Source organism: Letharia columbiana, assembly GCF_014066305.1.
Source record: "Letharia columbiana isolate WasteWater2 chromosome Unknown Sc0000014_s0, whole genome shotgun sequence".
Taxonomy (NCBI): domain Eukaryota; kingdom Fungi; phylum Ascomycota; class Lecanoromycetes; order Lecanorales; family Parmeliaceae; genus Letharia; species Letharia columbiana.
In genome coordinates this window covers 898,816-916,004 of record NW_023501053.1, presented here as the reverse complement: position 1 = coordinate 916,004, position 17,189 = coordinate 898,816, and the positions used below count along the sequence as shown (strand labels likewise).

The 17,189-nt window shown below is 50.0% G+C and overlaps 4 protein-coding genes across 4 annotated transcripts; 3 read left to right on the top strand and 1 right to left on the bottom strand.

The window, feature by feature from the left end:
• Window positions 1–1,082: 1,082 nt before the first annotated feature.
• HO173_005399 (uncharacterized protein) lies at window positions 1,083–4,070 on the top strand (the record flags this gene model as incomplete). Its single annotated transcript, XM_037307317.1, has 3 exons — window positions 1,083–1,209; window positions 1,408–3,455; window positions 3,510–4,070. 3 exons carry the CDS (start codon window positions 1,083–1,085, stop codon window positions 4,068–4,070), a joined length of 2,736 nt encoding a protein of 911 aa, XP_037165957.1.
• Window positions 4,071–4,963: 893 nt separating this feature from the next.
• HO173_005398 (uncharacterized protein) lies at window positions 4,964–5,230 on the top strand (the record flags this gene model as incomplete). Its single annotated transcript, XM_037307316.1, has 1 exon — window positions 4,964–5,230. The coding sequence occupies one exon, from the start codon at window positions 4,964–4,966 to the stop codon at window positions 5,228–5,230; it is 267 nt and encodes an 88-aa protein (XP_037165956.1).
• Window positions 5,231–7,877: 2,647 nt separating this feature from the next.
• HO173_005397 (uncharacterized protein) lies at window positions 7,878–10,900 on the bottom strand (the record flags this gene model as incomplete). Its single annotated transcript, XM_037307315.1, has 5 exons — window positions 7,878–8,771; window positions 8,820–9,300; window positions 9,356–9,452; window positions 9,505–10,123; window positions 10,178–10,900. 5 exons carry the CDS (start codon window positions 10,898–10,900, stop codon window positions 7,878–7,880), a joined length of 2,814 nt encoding a protein of 937 aa, XP_037165955.1.
• A 488-nt stretch (window positions 10,901–11,388) lies between these two features.
• Window positions 11,389–16,330, top strand: HO173_005396 (uncharacterized protein; the record flags this gene model as incomplete). The annotated part of the gene is made up of 3 exons (XM_037307314.1): window positions 11,389–11,422; window positions 11,469–11,716; window positions 11,798–16,330. 3 exons carry the CDS (start codon window positions 11,389–11,391, stop codon window positions 16,328–16,330), a joined length of 4,815 nt encoding a protein of 1,604 aa, XP_037165954.1.
• Window positions 16,331–17,189: the final 859 nt, after the last annotated feature.

Genomic DNA, 17,189 nt, shown 5'->3' with positions numbered 1-17,189 from the left:
TGAATATGAAGAAAACCAAAGGGCTTGAAGAGTGATGGCAATCAGAATGGCTTGAAGAGTGAAGATTGCCAAAGACACTTGAAGAGTAATGGCAACCATAGAAGCCTGGATAAGGAAGACATTTCAAGATGCTTCAAGAATGAAGGCAGTCCAGAAGTGCTTGGAGAGTGATGGTCAAAACACATCACTTACAGTAGGTAGGCAAGTACGACACCCAACTTTCTCCACTTGACAACGCTTTGTCTTGATACTTAACGGATGTCAGGCAATGAGACACCTTTGTGCAATGTTGTATGCAAGAATATGGAGGTCTATAGAATGTGTATATGTCTTTCGCGTTGTACCTGACCGGCCCCACCTCGGTCAATATTCCCACTGCCAGCTAACCGCATTTGCTCTAGCGAAGTGTATCGGCTTTGTCGCCAAGAAGACGTCCAGCTTCGCAGCCCGCACCTGCCTTCTCTTTCAACAACATCCACCACCTATTCCAACGGGTGCCCTTCGCAAAGCATAGCAAAACGTGAGTAACTTGTCACGTCTACCAATTGCCATATATGGCTGTATCATATCCCCGTCACCTGCACCTCTTTCTCCATCTTCTCGTCGCTCAGAGATAGCATTCTCTTCTGCCCTCTTCTTCCTCCTACGAGTGCAACACCCTTGGCTTCTCAAGTGGCTTATAGCTGCTGCTGCTGCTGCTTCTTCTCTGATATCTATTTTGATTCTTCGCACCCTTGATTGTTCACTTCTCCATTCATTGAACCTACTCTAACACGAGATCATGTCGGCAAACAGCTTCCTTCCCTACTCTTCACACCTCTATTCCCCAGCAATCACCTGAAATGTGGTGAAGCTTCCCGTGTGAAGCTCTTTTCAATTCATTCAACAACACCACTCACTCCATCATTCACTCTCCGGCGAACCGACTTCTTCAGTCATCGGGTCCTATTTAATCCCATGATCAGACCAAGGACTTGACCTACACAACACACACCACCATACGTTAAATCCTCCATACATCATTTCTTCGTACATCGGTCCTCCATACTCTACATACATCCACATTACACTACTCCATCATCATGGATGGGTCTTTCGAAACAGCCTACGCTTCGCCTCCAGTGAAGACAGAGGAAAGATGGGGACGTGAAGACATGATGGGCGGCAGACAAGGCCCTAATGACAATTATCGGGGTCGGAGATCTCCTGGTAAGACTACAGATGCAGAGAACATGAACCCTTTACATTCTTATCATCGTGCTTTATCTCATTCTTCATCCCTTCTCTTTGCAGATAATACCAGTCCTCAAGAAACGACATTGGTTCTCCAAAAGCGATCTTCTGCTCTCTCTGCAAAGCAATCAGGTTCTTGCATCATGAACGTCACTCATAATTCTTTCTCTGCAGGAATGCAAGATCGTCGCGGAGGAGGGGGGCATCGTGGCGGCCGAGGCCGGTCACGATCCCCTGTAATGATCGATAGGTATCAGCCCGGTGGGTCAGGCGGTCGTCTTCCACGAGACGACTTTTATGATCAATCGCGCGAGCACGCATCGCGCAATCGGGAAGACAATCGTCGTCGCGCCCCCTCGCCAACCCCACTAATCGACCGCTACGTACCGGGTCAAATCCCGCAACCAATTGTTCGTGTCAATCCATTACCCAATCCTCTTTCACTGGATTTTCAAGTTGGTTTCAACTGGTTTGCAGAGTGGTGGCGTGTTGAGCAGTCAATCAAGGAAGACAAAGAGAGGCAGAAAGATGGTAGTCGACGACAGTCAGATCGAGGTATCAAGGGCGAACGCGAGTCGAGGGAAGATCGTGAGAAAGAGCGGGGGCAGATACAACTGGCCTACGACGCCTACAAAGAGGAGCTCCAAATCAAGATGGCACGGGCCTTCGTGCAACAGCACAAGAATGAAGAATGGTTCAAAGAGCGCTATCAGCCAGAGATACGGGATCCTTTCAAGCAACGCCTTACTGACTTCCGACGTGGTGCTCTGGGCCAATGGGAATTTGACATCGAAAACGGAGCCTTTGATGAATTTACTCTGGAAGGTATCTACAAAGCTGAGAGCGATGGTCTCGGTGGAGTCGTTGAAAAGGAAGAAGGCGAGACCGTTGCCGCTGCTGAAGTCCTGGGTGTTGGTGATCTAGTCCCCAGCCGAGGTGGAGACATTCGAGACGAGTCGGCTTTGCAGCCAGCTCTCTTAATTAAGACACTTGCTCCAATGGTCAGCCGCGAAAAGATCGAAGAATTCTGCAAGGAGCACCTCGGAGATGAAGGCGGAGGCTTCAAATGGCTCAGCTTGAGCGATCCGAACCCGTTGAAAAAATGCCACCGCATCGGATGGATAATGATACACCCCAACTCCGAACAAGAGGCTCCACCAGAGCGAGGAGATGGGCGTGACGAGGACAATGAAGGCGAGGTGGAAGGCATGGCTGATGAGCCAAAGCCCACTTTGAGCACTGCGGAAAAGGCTCTCGAGGCTATCAACGGCAAAACAATTCACGATGAGCCACGCGGAGACTTCACCTGTCACGTTGGCGTCCACGTGCCAACTAAAGAGCCCCGGAAGAAGGCCTTGTGGGACCTTTTCTCCGCACCTGAACGCATCAATCGAGATCTTGAGCTCGCCAAGCGCTTGGTATCCAAGTTCGATCAAGACTTCGGCTCTGAGGCAGACGGTGTGGCCAAGGTTGAACAGCGCGTCGAAGAACTCGGTAGTAAAGGTTTGCTACAATCCTCGGTTGCTGCGACCGCTAAAAAAGAGAAGAAGAGACAGCAGATACTTGGTATGGATGAAGATGAAATGGAAGACGGGGAAGAGGAGGAGGACGAAGAGGAAGAAGAAGGTTTCATTGACGAAGAGAACGACAGCGAAGAGCTTCTCGTTCAAAAGAAGACCCTCGATCTACTCGTCGAATACCTTCGGCGGGTATTCAACTTCTGTTTCTTCTGTGTCTTCGAAGCAGACTCTGTTCACGAACTCATCCGAAAATGTCCTGGTGGACATCTACGTCGCCCTAGAGCAAGTCTGAGCTCTGCAGCCAAGACTGCTGCGAAAGCGAGCGCCCAAGGACAGCCTTTTCCACTGAAGCGAAACCAGACGGAAGATGGCGTCGAGAACGGGAGCTCACCGGTAGTTGAGAAGTTCAATAAGAACTACAAGAATGACCAGCAGTTGTCGAGAGCATTCAATTGGGTCAAGACCTTCGAGGAGAAGATTCTACAAATTCTCGAGCCAGAAAATGTGGACGTCAAGAAGCTCGGTGGGAAGCCACTTGAGGAAGGATTGGATGAAGAGCTAAAGAAATTCGTCAAGCAAGAAGACGAATCCAAATTTAGATGCAAGGTACCAGAGTGCACTAAGCTCTTCAAAGGCGAAAGTTTTTGGCGCAAGCACGTTGAAAAGCGTCACCTCGAATGGTACGACAGCATCAAGACCGACGTGAGTTCCTTGTTCCTTGTTCCCTTGAGATCACTGCTGATTTGTCTCTCCTAGCTCAACCTTGTTAACACTTACGTCCTGGATCCCTCACACATCGCTCCCTCTCGTTCCGATGCGAACAGCAATGGTCACTTCCCCATGAACAACCATAATATTACTGCCGGCACTCCTCGTGGTTTCAACCTCTCCGCATCCATGCCATTAATGAATGGGTTTCCAGCAAATTTCCCACCGCAGAACTTCACTCCTTTCCCTAACTTTGGCAACCATACTGTTCAAGCGCCAAGCTGGCCAATGAACGCCCCAATGATCCCAACCAGTGACGAGGGACATCAGACGGGTCCGATGCGCCGAGGAGGTGGTCGCTTGGGTACGCGACCAGGACCGTATGATCGTCGGCAACCACCTAGATATGCCAACGATGGCCGCTTAACGCCAATGGCTAGCAACAACCCCATGAATAGACGTGGCGGTTTTGCCGGTGGAGCTGGCAAGTGGGGTGATGGTGGTGCCCAGACTGTGGGGCCACGAGAAGCAGTGCAAGGTAGGACTCTTAAAAAGTACGACGACTTAGATGCAGCGGAGGGTGGTGGAGGTGCTGAGCTCAATTATTGAGCTGCCCGCGTCTTATTCTGAAAGTTCTGAAGCTTGCGCTGGTCTTGCTCCTCGATTGGCTTGATAGAAGCAACTTCAGGTCTATTCATCTTAAAAAAGTTTTGCGGTTGCTGTGTCGAATGGTTAGCAACCTTTCGGCTTTCATGTTGCTTGCTTGCTTGCACGCCAATTGCTGTCTTGTTACTCGGTTCATAGATGGTTGTGGAGCGGCTTCGGTCTCTGAGATCCAGCATGCTGAGGTTTTAGAAGACATTGAGATCAAATACTGAGCACGACATATTCATTGTGGTTGTGTCACTTTCTGTTCGTCAATTGCGTCGTTCATGCATCTGCATTTCCATCTTCCTTTACATGAGTCCTGGCTTAATTGCGTTCGCCCTATCCAACGTATTTCTAAGCCTGTGTCCGTCTTCTCGTTCCTAATTAGGCCATACGAGCCATACCCTTTTTTTAAGAGATTAAAAAGTCTCCTCCCTTCGACTCGCTTCCATTGAACGGATAAAAGTCCATAGGCTTTGCTTTCACGGAACAATCAGGCAGGGGTGTTTGTCTTTTTCCAAGAGCCTTTGACAGGTGTCTGAAACCTCGCGTACTTTTTAAGCTTACTCGGCGAGATCTATACAACGAGATTCCTAACTAATCAGGGCAATGAAGGAGAATATCATGATCTGTGTAACACTGGTGTAGTTTTGTTCTCGAGGCGTTGTCATCCTGCAACTCCGAAAGTTGAATCCCTGGCCATCGGTATTCTCGGTATATGCAGGAATTCGCTGGCTTAAGAATAATGCCGCCATGTGTCTCCCTTGGCATACTTGTGTCACCATTCAGCATAACGTCCCCACTTGTGCATTCAGCCTTTCGTGTTCTTCTTCTTCTTCTTCGTTGTTCAGACCATGAACACCATGGCCACAAAGAACATCATTGTAAATGGTGCATCGAGAGGTACGCAAGTCCAGTCCCCTGATATCATCCATTATCTTCCACGTCGTCAAGACCCAGAGATCGAGCTACTACAACTTCGGCCTTTTTCCACAGGCGTAGGCCATGCAGTCGCTATAGATCTACTCTGGCCCGCTCTCTCATGCATCGTCCTCCTCGCCGCCCGCACCGTCGTCCCTCTCGAAGAACTTCAAGCCGCATACCCCACCCAAGCGATCTAAGTCTCCGGAGACGCATCTTCCCCCACAACTGCAAAAAGCATCATTTCCAAGGCAATCGGCAAAAAAGGCCGTCTTGACGGTCTCCGTCCTCAACCACAGCGCTCTACGCCAAGTAGGTAACATTTGAGAGACAAACATAGAAGAATGGGAGAGAGCATTTGCCGTGAACATGACTGGCGCTTTACGGCTGATACAAACTACGTTACCCGAACTAGAAAAGAACAACGGCCGCATCATTTTTACATCCTCACGCGCAGCTGTGGCTGAATATCCCACCCTCGGACCCTATGGCGCTACGAAATCCGTCCTTAATCATCTTGTGCTCGTTCTATCAAAGGAAGAGCCAAATGTGACGACTGTAGCTGTCAGGCCGGGAATTGTGGATACAGATCTGGTGAGGGAGCTGCTGGATGATGAGAGGGCGGTTGAAGAAGTAAGGACACTGTGGAGGAGGGCGAAGGATGAGGGGACGATGGTTGAGCTGGGGGAACTGGGAAGGGTAATAGCGAGGCTGGTGTCGGGGTGGGGGGAGTAATTGAGTGGGGAGTTCGTTAGGTGAGGACGTCGGGAGGGATGCTGGATTGGACGTTTACTGACAGTGTTAGATGGGATGACGAAAGGCTTGCTGAGTTCCGGGATCCGGTGATGCCAAGGGTGAGTGGGTGACTGAAACTTATGAACAATTCAGCCAGCAGCGCTCGTCTGCTACGAATGATAAGAGAACGTGATGCGAATCCAACAGTCGACTATTGGATGGAGATGGACATCACCACGATCCACTCCTTTTCCATCCTGTTGTGTCCTTCCCTCTGTGCCACCGTGAAACCCTCCTCTCAATGGTCGAGTAAGCGTCGTTGCAACTGCGCGTCCGTCCGCTAGTGACGCACCTCGCTCTTGCATTTTTTTGCCTTCTTGTTGCAAACCAAAAAAAGTAGAAAGAGCACGCTCGACTCACCCGGAAGGGGCGTGTCTACACCCCCTTCCCTCCTCTCCACCCACCATTCTGTGCATCCATCAACCGTACCATGGTTCGAGCGACACGAGTAGAGTACTCGACCGGCCTTCGAAACAGCTCACGCCGAATCATTCGAGCCACATCACATGATCTCGCAGGTTTGGGGGGTATTGACGTTTGAGCCTCGATACTTAGTCCTGAGAAGAAGCGTTTGACGTCCTCGGTGCCCGAGCTAAAGGAGCACGAGCGACAGTGCCGCGAGCGGTTGGAGACGGGCAGTCAGACCCCCAGCTCGTTGGTCTATTGACCAATCAAAGTCGGCTGAGTCTTGAAACCTTTCTTGCGCTCTCAATCCATCAGATGGATTCCATGTGAACGTAGGTTGTCTACAGATTGAAAGTATGGGTCTGAAGCGTGCTTTATATCAATAAGAAAGAAGACTTCGTCTACTGTAATTGCTCAATGTCGTCTCGCCTATACACCACTTATTTTCTGCTAAAATAGTTGCAGATCTTCGTTTTGATGCACAACCAATGTTTATGGGTTATTAGCTTGTGCAGACTGGCTATATGCTGTCGTCGACTCCTCCCCAACACGTGCTCAACTGCAACGACGGATCCAAACCCAAATCATCTATCGGAACAATACGTTCCACCACCATCACCTCCCTAGGCATGGCTCTCCTTACGGTTATTGCTACCGCCCTGCCGTTTAACTGGTGTTATCCCACGTCGGTACTGTCACGCCACACCTTTGTTCTTGTATGTTTCAGAAAGAAAGGCAACTAATTCTCCACCAAAGGCAGACGGTCGACGGCCGTGGAATCCATATCGACTCGAACCAATTTTTCGGGCCAAGGTATTCATGGTAATACATACGGGTTTCGGAGTGTTTAATTCGTGACTTTGGATGTTAGTTGGGCTGGTACGTATCATTCTACGCTTCTTCTTCCTCTCTCTCTGTCTTCGCCCGAGCGCTCTCATCTTCTCTCACACAGATGTGAAAGACTGATTCTTCCTCGCTCCTGGCCCACAGTCTACAGTTGCAACCCACCTACGGATGGGTGTGGAGAGACGATATGAAGCCAATCCATCTGGCCGCCGGATGGAACTATGTCTCCTTTTAGTATCATTTCGATACCTACAATATCGCCTGGGGAAAATTTGTTCTAATCACAAGTGTCGATTTTAGCTGACTTTAAGACGAATATTGTCAAGGCTTGGACGCGAGCATAGCGAGGGGGCACTGGCTTCATGGGGCGGCCGTTTGGAGCACCATGTGGTCATGTTTTTTGTGATCAAGATGTACAGCGAATTGAAGACCATAGATCTATTGTTATGAGGAAGAGTTTATTGCTACACAAATGCTTAACAACTGCCGTGTTACTTCCTCATAAAGTTGAATCTTGCTGATATCAAGCCTCACGCGCAAGTCCTAAAACGGTGTACGTATCTTAGGCGGTTGGGAAGGATATGTATACCCGGCTGCCTTTAACTACATCGTAGAAGCCTATTTGGAAAGTAGTGGCGGCCTTGGGCAATCTGGTATCTATGTACATGACTCGTCAAAAACTGTGTATGCTATGCTCGTTCATTAAGCAGCGCGTCTGAAGATCTACTATGTACCACAGCCAAGCAAGCTCTCGCGATTACCACTATGCCCTCAACGCCTGTCGTTGTGTCGTAACACATCTCAATCCGCAAGCACCATCCTAAGCATAGCGAGGAACCCCTCCCTCATTCCCACCAGCTCGGTGACATCCGGCTTCACCGGCTCCCCAGCCGTTCTCCTCAGCCTATCAGCTTGCTTCGCTCTCCGTTTCCGCTCACCGGCGATAGGGTCAGCGTCATCCTGTTCGTCTTCTTCGTCTTCGTCACTGTCATCATCGTCCTGCATATCTGCCAAATCGGCCTCGTTGAGACCGAAGTCACTGCTGCGGAAAGTGGCCGAACCAGGCGGCGTGGGACCGCCGTTGGGAGAGGAGGTGGAGTCAACGGCCATTTTTTGTCGGGTTTTGTCTTGGTGCCATTTCTTGCGCTCTTCTTGCCATTTGATGAGAGCGTTGATTTCGGCGATGGCACTTTGTTTGTCGATGTTGCCTACGTCGACAGCACCTTGGAATAGGGCGTTCATATCTAATTTCCCTCCTTTGGGGCCGTGGCGGAGGAACTCGAGGATACCTTCAAGCCAGCCCATCAGTTGGGTAAACAAGCCGTTATCGTGGATGTGTACTTCGTGAACGAATTTGTAGAAATTATCTTGATGACGAGCGCAGAGATCGATGAAGGATTGGACTGTTTGGTTTGGATCGGCCGAGACGTCTTGACGCTGAGCGGTGGTGAGGACGGAGAACATGTCATCGGCGAAGGAAGCGAAGTCAGTGACAGAGCTGTAGACATTGGCGGATTTGTAGACACGGACGAGGGGTTCGTAGAAGATAGTGAAGAGATCGCGGAAGAGGTGGAGGGTGACAGGTTCTTCGATCACCGAGAGCATTTGGGCTTTGTCGCGCTGCCGAGTGTACATCTTTAGGAGCTGTTTGAGGTAGGCGAACAGTTGGGCGCCTTGTTTCATCTCCTCGTCGATCTGTGGATGGTCAGTCGGTTTCTTTGGTCGCCTGCACGGGCTGCTCACGTTGTCTATGGCGTTATTCCAAGCAACAAAAGCATTGAAAACCGTCCCAATCTGCTGAGGCGTCAAATCCGGAGCGAACTTCTCGGAGCGTAATATGGCCACTATTAAATCGATATCTTCAGCGACAGCTTCGCTTCGTATTTCGTTCTTCGTATCTTCATCCGCGTTACAAAAGCGTTTCAGCTTCTCACAAAGTATCGGGTCGTTGATTTTAAGGATCAGGGAGTCGATTGATTTTTGAAATGACTTGATGCCGTCGTTGAGGGCCAGGCCAAAAATTCGTTGCGCAAGAGATCGTGTACCGAAGGGCTGTGCGAGGAAAAGGTCGAGAACACCGCTCATCACTGCTGCTGGGTTGGCAAATCGTATTACTTGCTTCAATGCAGCATAGGGTATCATAGAATGTATGCGTTTGGCTTGCGCCAAGACTTCTGGAGAATTATCCTCAGCGAGGAAGATATGATAGATTGTTGCGGCAACCCTGGAAAAGAGTCAGTGTACAAATGGAAAGGGTGCTATCCCAGTTGATTACTTACTCTATTCGCAGCCATTCAGCAAATTTCTGGTATTCCACGCTCAGATCGGCAATCTCCTCTTTATCTTTGATCTCCTTGAACAACTTGGTGAGTCCATCTGCAATTTCTGTCAGTCATCTCTCTGAACAAAGGCTCGTACACAAACATACTGCGCTCGACAATGTCCCGCCTGAATCTCTCCATGTAAATATCTAAGTCCCGGGCACGTTCTCTGGCAATCTCGTAAAAGCGTTTCTGTTCTTCAATCCGTTTCTCGTCCATCGTTTTCCGTTTTTCAATATCAATCATCTCTTCTTCATTAAGTTTGACAGTATGACCCGTAAGGAACTCCTGCATTGCCTTTGACTCGGCTATCTGCGGGTTCTGGAGAAACGTCCGCAAGAAGGCTCTCAGGGAGACTCGTTGATCCTCTCGATATAAAACAACCTTCTCTCTAGTGAAATCGCTAGAAGCTCTTGGTGAACGGGACTGGGCTGATGTAGAGCGAGAATGTCCCCTCCCCATCAGGTGGAGAAAAGAGCTACTCTCATCTGGACCGGCTGCTTGGGTGTTTTGGGTAGATACCGATGAGACTGATGAAGCATCGTCATCGCCACCAGCGCCGAGGAACGTTGACGTTGTGTGGCTTTTGTTCTTTCGAGGTAATGGAGCTAGAACTTTGCCCGGAAGTTCGGTTCGCAGACGCTTATGCAACTTTGAAAATTCTCCGTATCTTCGGCCTACGTAGATATCTGGTTTGCCGGCTTGTTTGACTCGTATCAGAAACTCCTAGATTCTGTCAACACACTCCTCAAGTGCAGTGTGGTCTGTGGCTCTCATTACCGCATGCTGATGATATCGCACTGTCCGCTTCACAGACGTTGTCCTCACACCAGCTACGTTCACATCCCAGCCATTGATCGAGTTGCCTTCAGGCGCATTCACTAACAAGCCTTGTTCATTGGCGCCCCGGTCCACCACTTCAAGCTCTGAGAACCGTATGCGTTCCTCATAGCCAGACGCTGTAGGTATACCGGACACCATCATCAATTCCACCAGCTTTTGTGCCTTTATTGCAAGCTTCCTCCTCTTAGTTTCTTCCAGTCTATCCTCGCTAGACGAGATGTGTTTGCCAGCAAAGCTTTCGAGAAATACTTGGAGTTTGTCTTGCCAGAACTCCTTCTCTCTGGCCTGATCAAGGAATGGGAAGTTCCGGACATGGTGAACAAAAATGTACCGGAGTAAGGGTAGATCTGAGTCGACTGGGGCGACCTCTCCGAATTCTGATCTGAAAGGCGCTCCGAAGCGCTGGAGAGCGGTCGTGGAAGCTAGCTCTGATATCTCATAGACCACCTGTCCCGATATCAATTCTCTCTTGAGATAATGCTCTTGTTTTCCTGTAAGAGTCTGCCCCGGCGGCGGTTCTGAATCCTTAGATTTCAAATTTGCTTCATTCTTGGGTCTGGAAGGTAGGGGTAGATTATTCTGGCGCTGATTGACATGATTGGGACCGACGTTCAGATCCTGTATGGTCCCATCAAGGCTTTTCATCCTGGCAGATGCCATTCTAACAATGCTGACGATTATTCCGCGCCCGGTGGGTCGAAAGGATAGTGGTATCTGAAAGCCTGAACAGAACTCTAGAACTGAGAGAGTCTGTATGGGAAAAGAAAAGTGTCACAGTGCTCAGCGATGATTTACTTTGATCCATCAACGTACTCTACGTTAACGGGAAATTCGTCATGATTCCCTGGGAGCCGGGGGCTGGCTTGGCTGATGTTTTAAAAGCGCCCAGCGGCCCAAGGGTCCGGGGTCCGGGTCAAGGGCTCATAAGGTAGGGCTAAGCTCCCGCCGCTACCGGCAGCTCTAGGGGCATTTCTCGCGTCAGAGAGTCTCGCCCCGAGCTTTATTTACAAATAATATGTCGTTGTCTTATGGCTTCCAAGTCTGATAGGAATCTATTGTCAAGGCCGAGTGACTATGTCACAGTACCATGTCCTTGAAGCCTAGCACGGCCAACCTCAAATGCTCAATGTTACTGCCCAAAAGACACCATGGCAGGAGGAAATATCAAGGTGGTCGTTCGGGGTAAGCAGGCCTCCAAGTGGATTGTGGATGTGCTGACCAAAGATAGTACGGCCCTTCAACGGCAGGGAGGTGGACCGGCATGCAAAATGTGTTGTCAGAATGGATGGCAACCAAACAATACTTGTGCCTCCACCAGAAGCCGAAGAACGCATGCGAAAGGGAGGCAAGGGAAGTGACGGGCAGAAGACATTTGCATTCGATCGAAGCTACTGGAGTTTCGATCGCAACGACAAGAGTTTCGCTGGACAGGACAGCCTCTACAATGACCTTGGAATCCCTCTCCTCGACAATGCTGTGAGTTTCCTGTTACGAGTGACTGTCTCACCAACTTCAGACTATACTGTGTGCTTCTGAGCTGACCGTTAAAATCGAAAGTTTCAAGGATACAACAACTGCATTTTCGCCTATGGCCAGACGGGATCTGGGAAGTCTTACAGCATGATGGGATATGGAGAAGAAGCTGGAGTCATACCCAAAATCTGTCGGAACATGTTTGAAAGAATTGCGGAAATCCAGAAAGACAAGAATCTCACATGTACCGTTGAGGTCTCATATCTAGAAATCTACAATGAGCGGGTTCGAGATCTACTCAACCCTACGACTAAAGGCAATCTCAAGGTCCGAGAGCATCAATCTACCGGGCCCTACGTGGAGGATCTTGCAAAACTAGCTGTCAGATCTTTCCAGGAAATTGAGCATCTGATGGATGAGGGAAACAAAGCGCGAACAGTGGCTGCCACAAGCATGAACGAGACGTCAAGTCGATCTCATGCAGTCTTCACCTTGACTGTAACCCAGAAGAGGCATGATGTAGAGACGCGGATGGACACTGAGAAAGTAGCCAAGATCAGCCTCGTGGACCTCGCAGGTTCTGAGCGAGCGACCTCGACAGGCGCAACAGGAGCTCGGCTAAAAGAAGGTGCGGAGATTAATCGTTCGTTGTCAACTCTTGGACGCGTCATTGCGGCGTTAGCAGACCTATCTATGGGCAAGAAGAAGAACATGTCCATTGTACCGTATAGAGACTCGATCCTGACTTGGCTGTTGAAGGACTCGCTGGGAGGGAATAGCATGACAGCTATGATTGCTGCGATCTCTCCAGCAGACATCAATTTCGAAGAGACTTTGAGCACCCTAAGATATGCTGACTCGGCTAAGCGTATCAAGAATCACGCTGTGGTCAATGAAGATCCGAACGCTCGCATGATAAGAGAATTGAAAGAAGAACTAGCACAGTTGAGATCCAAATTAGGAAGTGGTGCCACTTCTGGCGGTATCGCTGAAGAACAATATGCTCCAGACACGCCGTTGGATCAGCAGATTGTCTCCATCACCCAAGCTGATGGAACAATAAAACGTGTGTCAAAGGCTGATATTGTGGAGCAGCTCAACCAGTCTGAGAAGCTGTACGAAGATCTAAATCAGACCTGGGAAGAGAAGCTGGAAAAGACTGAGCTGATACACAAAGAACGAGAAGCTGCTCTTGAAGAACTCGGTATCTGTATCGAGAAAGGATTCGTCGGAGTCTCAACGCCTAGGAGGATGCCTCATCTTGTCAATCTCAGCGACGATCCACTTCTCGCAGAATGTCTGGTGTACAACATCAAGCCAGGGACCACAGCTGTAGGCAACGTCGAAGACCCAGGCACGACTTCGGAGATTCGCTTGAACGGGTCCAAGATCATGAAAGATCACTGCACGTTCGAAAACGTTGACGGGCTTGTCACGTTGGTGCCGCGAGATGGTGCTGCAATCATGGTAAATGGACTTCGTGTAGATAAGCCATCAAGACTCCGGAGTGGAAATCGGGTCATCCTAGGAGACTTCCACATCTTCCGCTTCAACCATCCACAGGAAGCTAGAGCAGAGCGCAAAGAGCAAAGTCTTCTCAGGCATTCTGTTACCACAAGCCAACTCGGTTCTCCTGTGCCAAGGCCGTCACACAGTCGAAGCGAAAGCAGAGTTGACGTTGAAAGTGATATCGAGGGAAATAGGCCAGAGTCTCCAATGCCTTCAAGAAGCGGGCGAGACTCAGACTGGTCTTTGGCACGCCGTGAGGCCGCGGGCGCTATCCTAGGGGCTGATCAGAAGATCACACATCTGACTGACGACGAGCTGGATGCCTTGTTCGACGATGTGCAACGTGCTCGAGCCGTTCGCAAAGGTCGTCCCGAATCTCGTCTGTTCGGGCCAGAAGATGAAGACTCTGAATCAGTCAGCTCATACCCAATCAGGGAAAAATATATGTCAAATGGCACGCTCGACAATTTCTCTCTTGATACCGCTCTTACGCTGCCGAGCACTCCTCAGCAAAGCGGTGTAGAATCGGCTGAGTCAGACGACGACAGACTAGAGCTGATCAGAGGCGACATGCGTAGCCAGCTTGATAAGCAGAAAGAAGAGTTTGAAGAAAAGCTTAGAGTAGCTCAAACCTCTACGACCCAGAATGTCGAAGATTTGAGAGCCGAGAAGGAACGCATGGAACATGCTCTCGAAGCTGCAAAAGAAGATTACAGACGTCAGCTCGAGCAGCAGAAAGAGACATTTGCCCGAGAATGGCGAGAGGCTTCAAGTTCTCCTTCACCAAGAAGGCCACGAGTAACCCAAAATGGATTTACTGAGCTTCCGGAGGAAGAGAAGGCCATCGTCAGAAACCATCTAGCACGGTGGCGGCAAGTTGGGCACGTGCGCCTCGCGGAGGCGATTCTTCGACATGCAGCGACCTTGAAGGAAGCACAGATCATGAGCCAACTAATGGACAAGAGTGTCGTCTTCCAATTTACCATCGTTGGGGAAGGACAGTATATATGTTCCTCCTATGACCTAGTATTGAGCGGGATCTCTGGCGACGAGGATCCTGCGCTGGAAGCCGCCATGAAACCTTGCGTCGCCGTGCGAGTGATCGATTACAAAAATGCTGTTATTCATCTTTGGTCTTTGGAGAAGTTGGAGCAACGCGTCCGGACCATGAGGCAAATGCACCAGTATCTTGACAGGCCAGACTACCTGCAACATTTCCGGCTCGAGAATCCCTTCATCGAAAATTTTCTGCCTCAATTCTCTCTTATTGGTGAGGCCAACGTGCCCTTGACCGCCGTTTTCGAAGCTCGAGTTCAAGATTATGCCATCGAAGTCTATTCGACCTACACACTCGAAGCGATCGGCAGGATCAAGCTGTCACTAGAGCCGTCTGCGGCACAAGCCCCTCCAAAGATGCTCAAGTTCAACGTTGTGATGCATGAGATGGTAGGCTTCGCAGAGCGGGAAGGCACCAAGCTTCATAGCCAGATGTTCATACCAGGAATTAGTGAAGAGGGAGGTGCGACGGCTACGCAGATGATCCAAGATTTTGACGAAGACCCTATTCGCTTCGAAAGCGTTCACAGCATGAGTGTACCACGGAGCGCTCCTCCTAGCGCAACTCTACGTGTGGCCATATATGCAAAGGTGACTCCCATGCACCTAGACAGGCTTTTGAGCTGGGATGAGATCCGGGAGACAGGTCAGGACGTCTCGCTCAATGGCCATGCTCAAACAGCGAGATTACCTGAATCCGAATACTGGATGCAAGAAGAGCACGATGTGTACGCCAAGATCAAGATTTTGGAGTTATCTGAGACGGGCGAATACCTCCCGGTGGAAATCGAGCAGCACAGTAATCTGGGTCCGGGAATGTATCAACTGCATCAAGGCTTGCAAAGACGGATCATGATCAATCTAACGTGCTCCTCAAGCGAGTCATTGCAGTGGACAGAAGTGAAGTCACTACGTGTAGGGAGCTTGCAAGTCATCAACCAGGACTTTTCTATCCTCGGTCGAAGCGACTCAAGTCGTCAGCTCCCGCTAAAGCTCGTCAAGGAACCAGCCGTTGTGGAAGATGCGAACGGTATCAAGGAGTTCACATTGACCGGGCAGTGGGACTCGAATGGCTCCTCGCTCCTCGATCGACCTACCGCAGATAGACACATGGTGCAAATGTCAATTTCGGTTGATGTAACATCCTCGCGAGTCCACCAGCCTATGACCTTCACACTGGAAGAGAACCTACAAGTTCGGCCTCGATCATGGCTTCGACCCCAGTCAATGTTCAAACAATTATGGAAAACTACCAGGATCATACACTATACGGCTGGTATCTTCTCCGTTTCCATCAGACCAGCCTCGGCCAAGCGTGCCTCGGACATTTGGAGGATGGATAGCCAGCAGACCTACGTCAAAGGAGAGGAAGACCTCACTAATTGGAAGCCGAGAGGAGTCGGTCTTCTCCACGACTATATCCGGTCACGAAAAAGCAGACGACAAATCGCAGAAGTCGAAGCCACAAAGGTCTTTCTGCGTCGCCATCGAAGTCCCATTCCCTCCTCGCCAACCTCCACTGAGCTTTCTCCCGCCCAAAAGAGTCTCCTCGAAAAGTGCCTCGATCTTTGGACCTTGACTTCGAAGAAGCCCCCATCCCTCACACTGTCTCCAGCCGACCCCTCCGGCTCCTCTGCTCCAGGTCAGGCTCAATCTCAGCCCAGACATGATCCTCCAGCTCTGACAGCGACCATCCACCACCACCCCAAAAACCCTCTCCTCCTTAAATCCTCCTTCCTGCTCACCCCCAACCCCACCTCCCATGCGTGGACACGCCACTTCGCTGAGCTCCGTCCGCCGTATCTACATCTCTACGCCGTGCCTTCAGGCAACGAAACCGCTACCATAAATTTGAGGAATGCCAGAATCGATGTTGATCCACCGGTTCAGCGCTTATTGAACGAAGAGGAAGGGACAAGAGGAGGGCAGGGCAGGAAGAATGTCTGGGCTGTGTACGCGAAGGGCGGAAGTTGGCTATTTGCGGCGAGAAGTGAAGAGGAGAAGGGACGGTGGGTCCTAGCTGTCGATGAAGGATTTATCGATGAGCCGTGAGATGAGTAGTGCAAGGATTTTCATTTTTTGGAAAGGTGTTTTGCATTTACGATGATACCCCCATATAAACCCTCTTTTCGTTCCATGTGTTCATAGAGAATACAGAATACTTATCAAAGATGCTGGAAACCCTTTTGGTTTCCGTCGATTTTAGGCATCAAGCCGGCATAATTTGCCTCTCATGACTGTGCTTCTTTAGGAGAAAAGTGAAAGGCGCAAAGACTCCTCGCGGGTGCTGCTATTGCTGGACTTTCAGAGATTAATACCGTCACGGTAGTCACTTTTTCCAGCACAATATGTCTGGCGGGCACGATTGTGAAATGTAGAAAGGAAGCCAATAGCAGGCAAATTACAAATCTGAAAGACCAAGACCGACATGTCCTGAGCGCATGGAACGCAAGACTGCACAGCCACCGGCTCGAGTATCAACGAGCTTGACAATTTTTCAGCGGATGATGCCAAAAACATACGACGCAGTACTAAGGAGAATAGCATACTACCTTTCACGGAGTACCTCATACAAGAAAATCGAACGAAGCAGGCCTGCTCCCCTGGTTCCCCACGTTCTCACACGGCCATACATACTTTCCCGATTGAACGCCCAGAGACCTTTAGACGGTTAGTGGGTATGCGGAGGGCGTCCTTTGTCTCTGTTGGGCCCAGACCAAAAGAGGGTGATTAAATAAGATTGCTCCTCCACTGCTGGGTCAAGGTGTATCCAAGTAATGCTCGGTCTTACCCCTCCTCTCATCGAAAGCCTGGCGCAAGGCCGGAAGTACCTAGGTATCTACATGTCCCCAGCCCGTCATTCGTGGTTCGAGAGTCTCTCATGTGGAGATGGTTGACCCTCCTCAGCCTT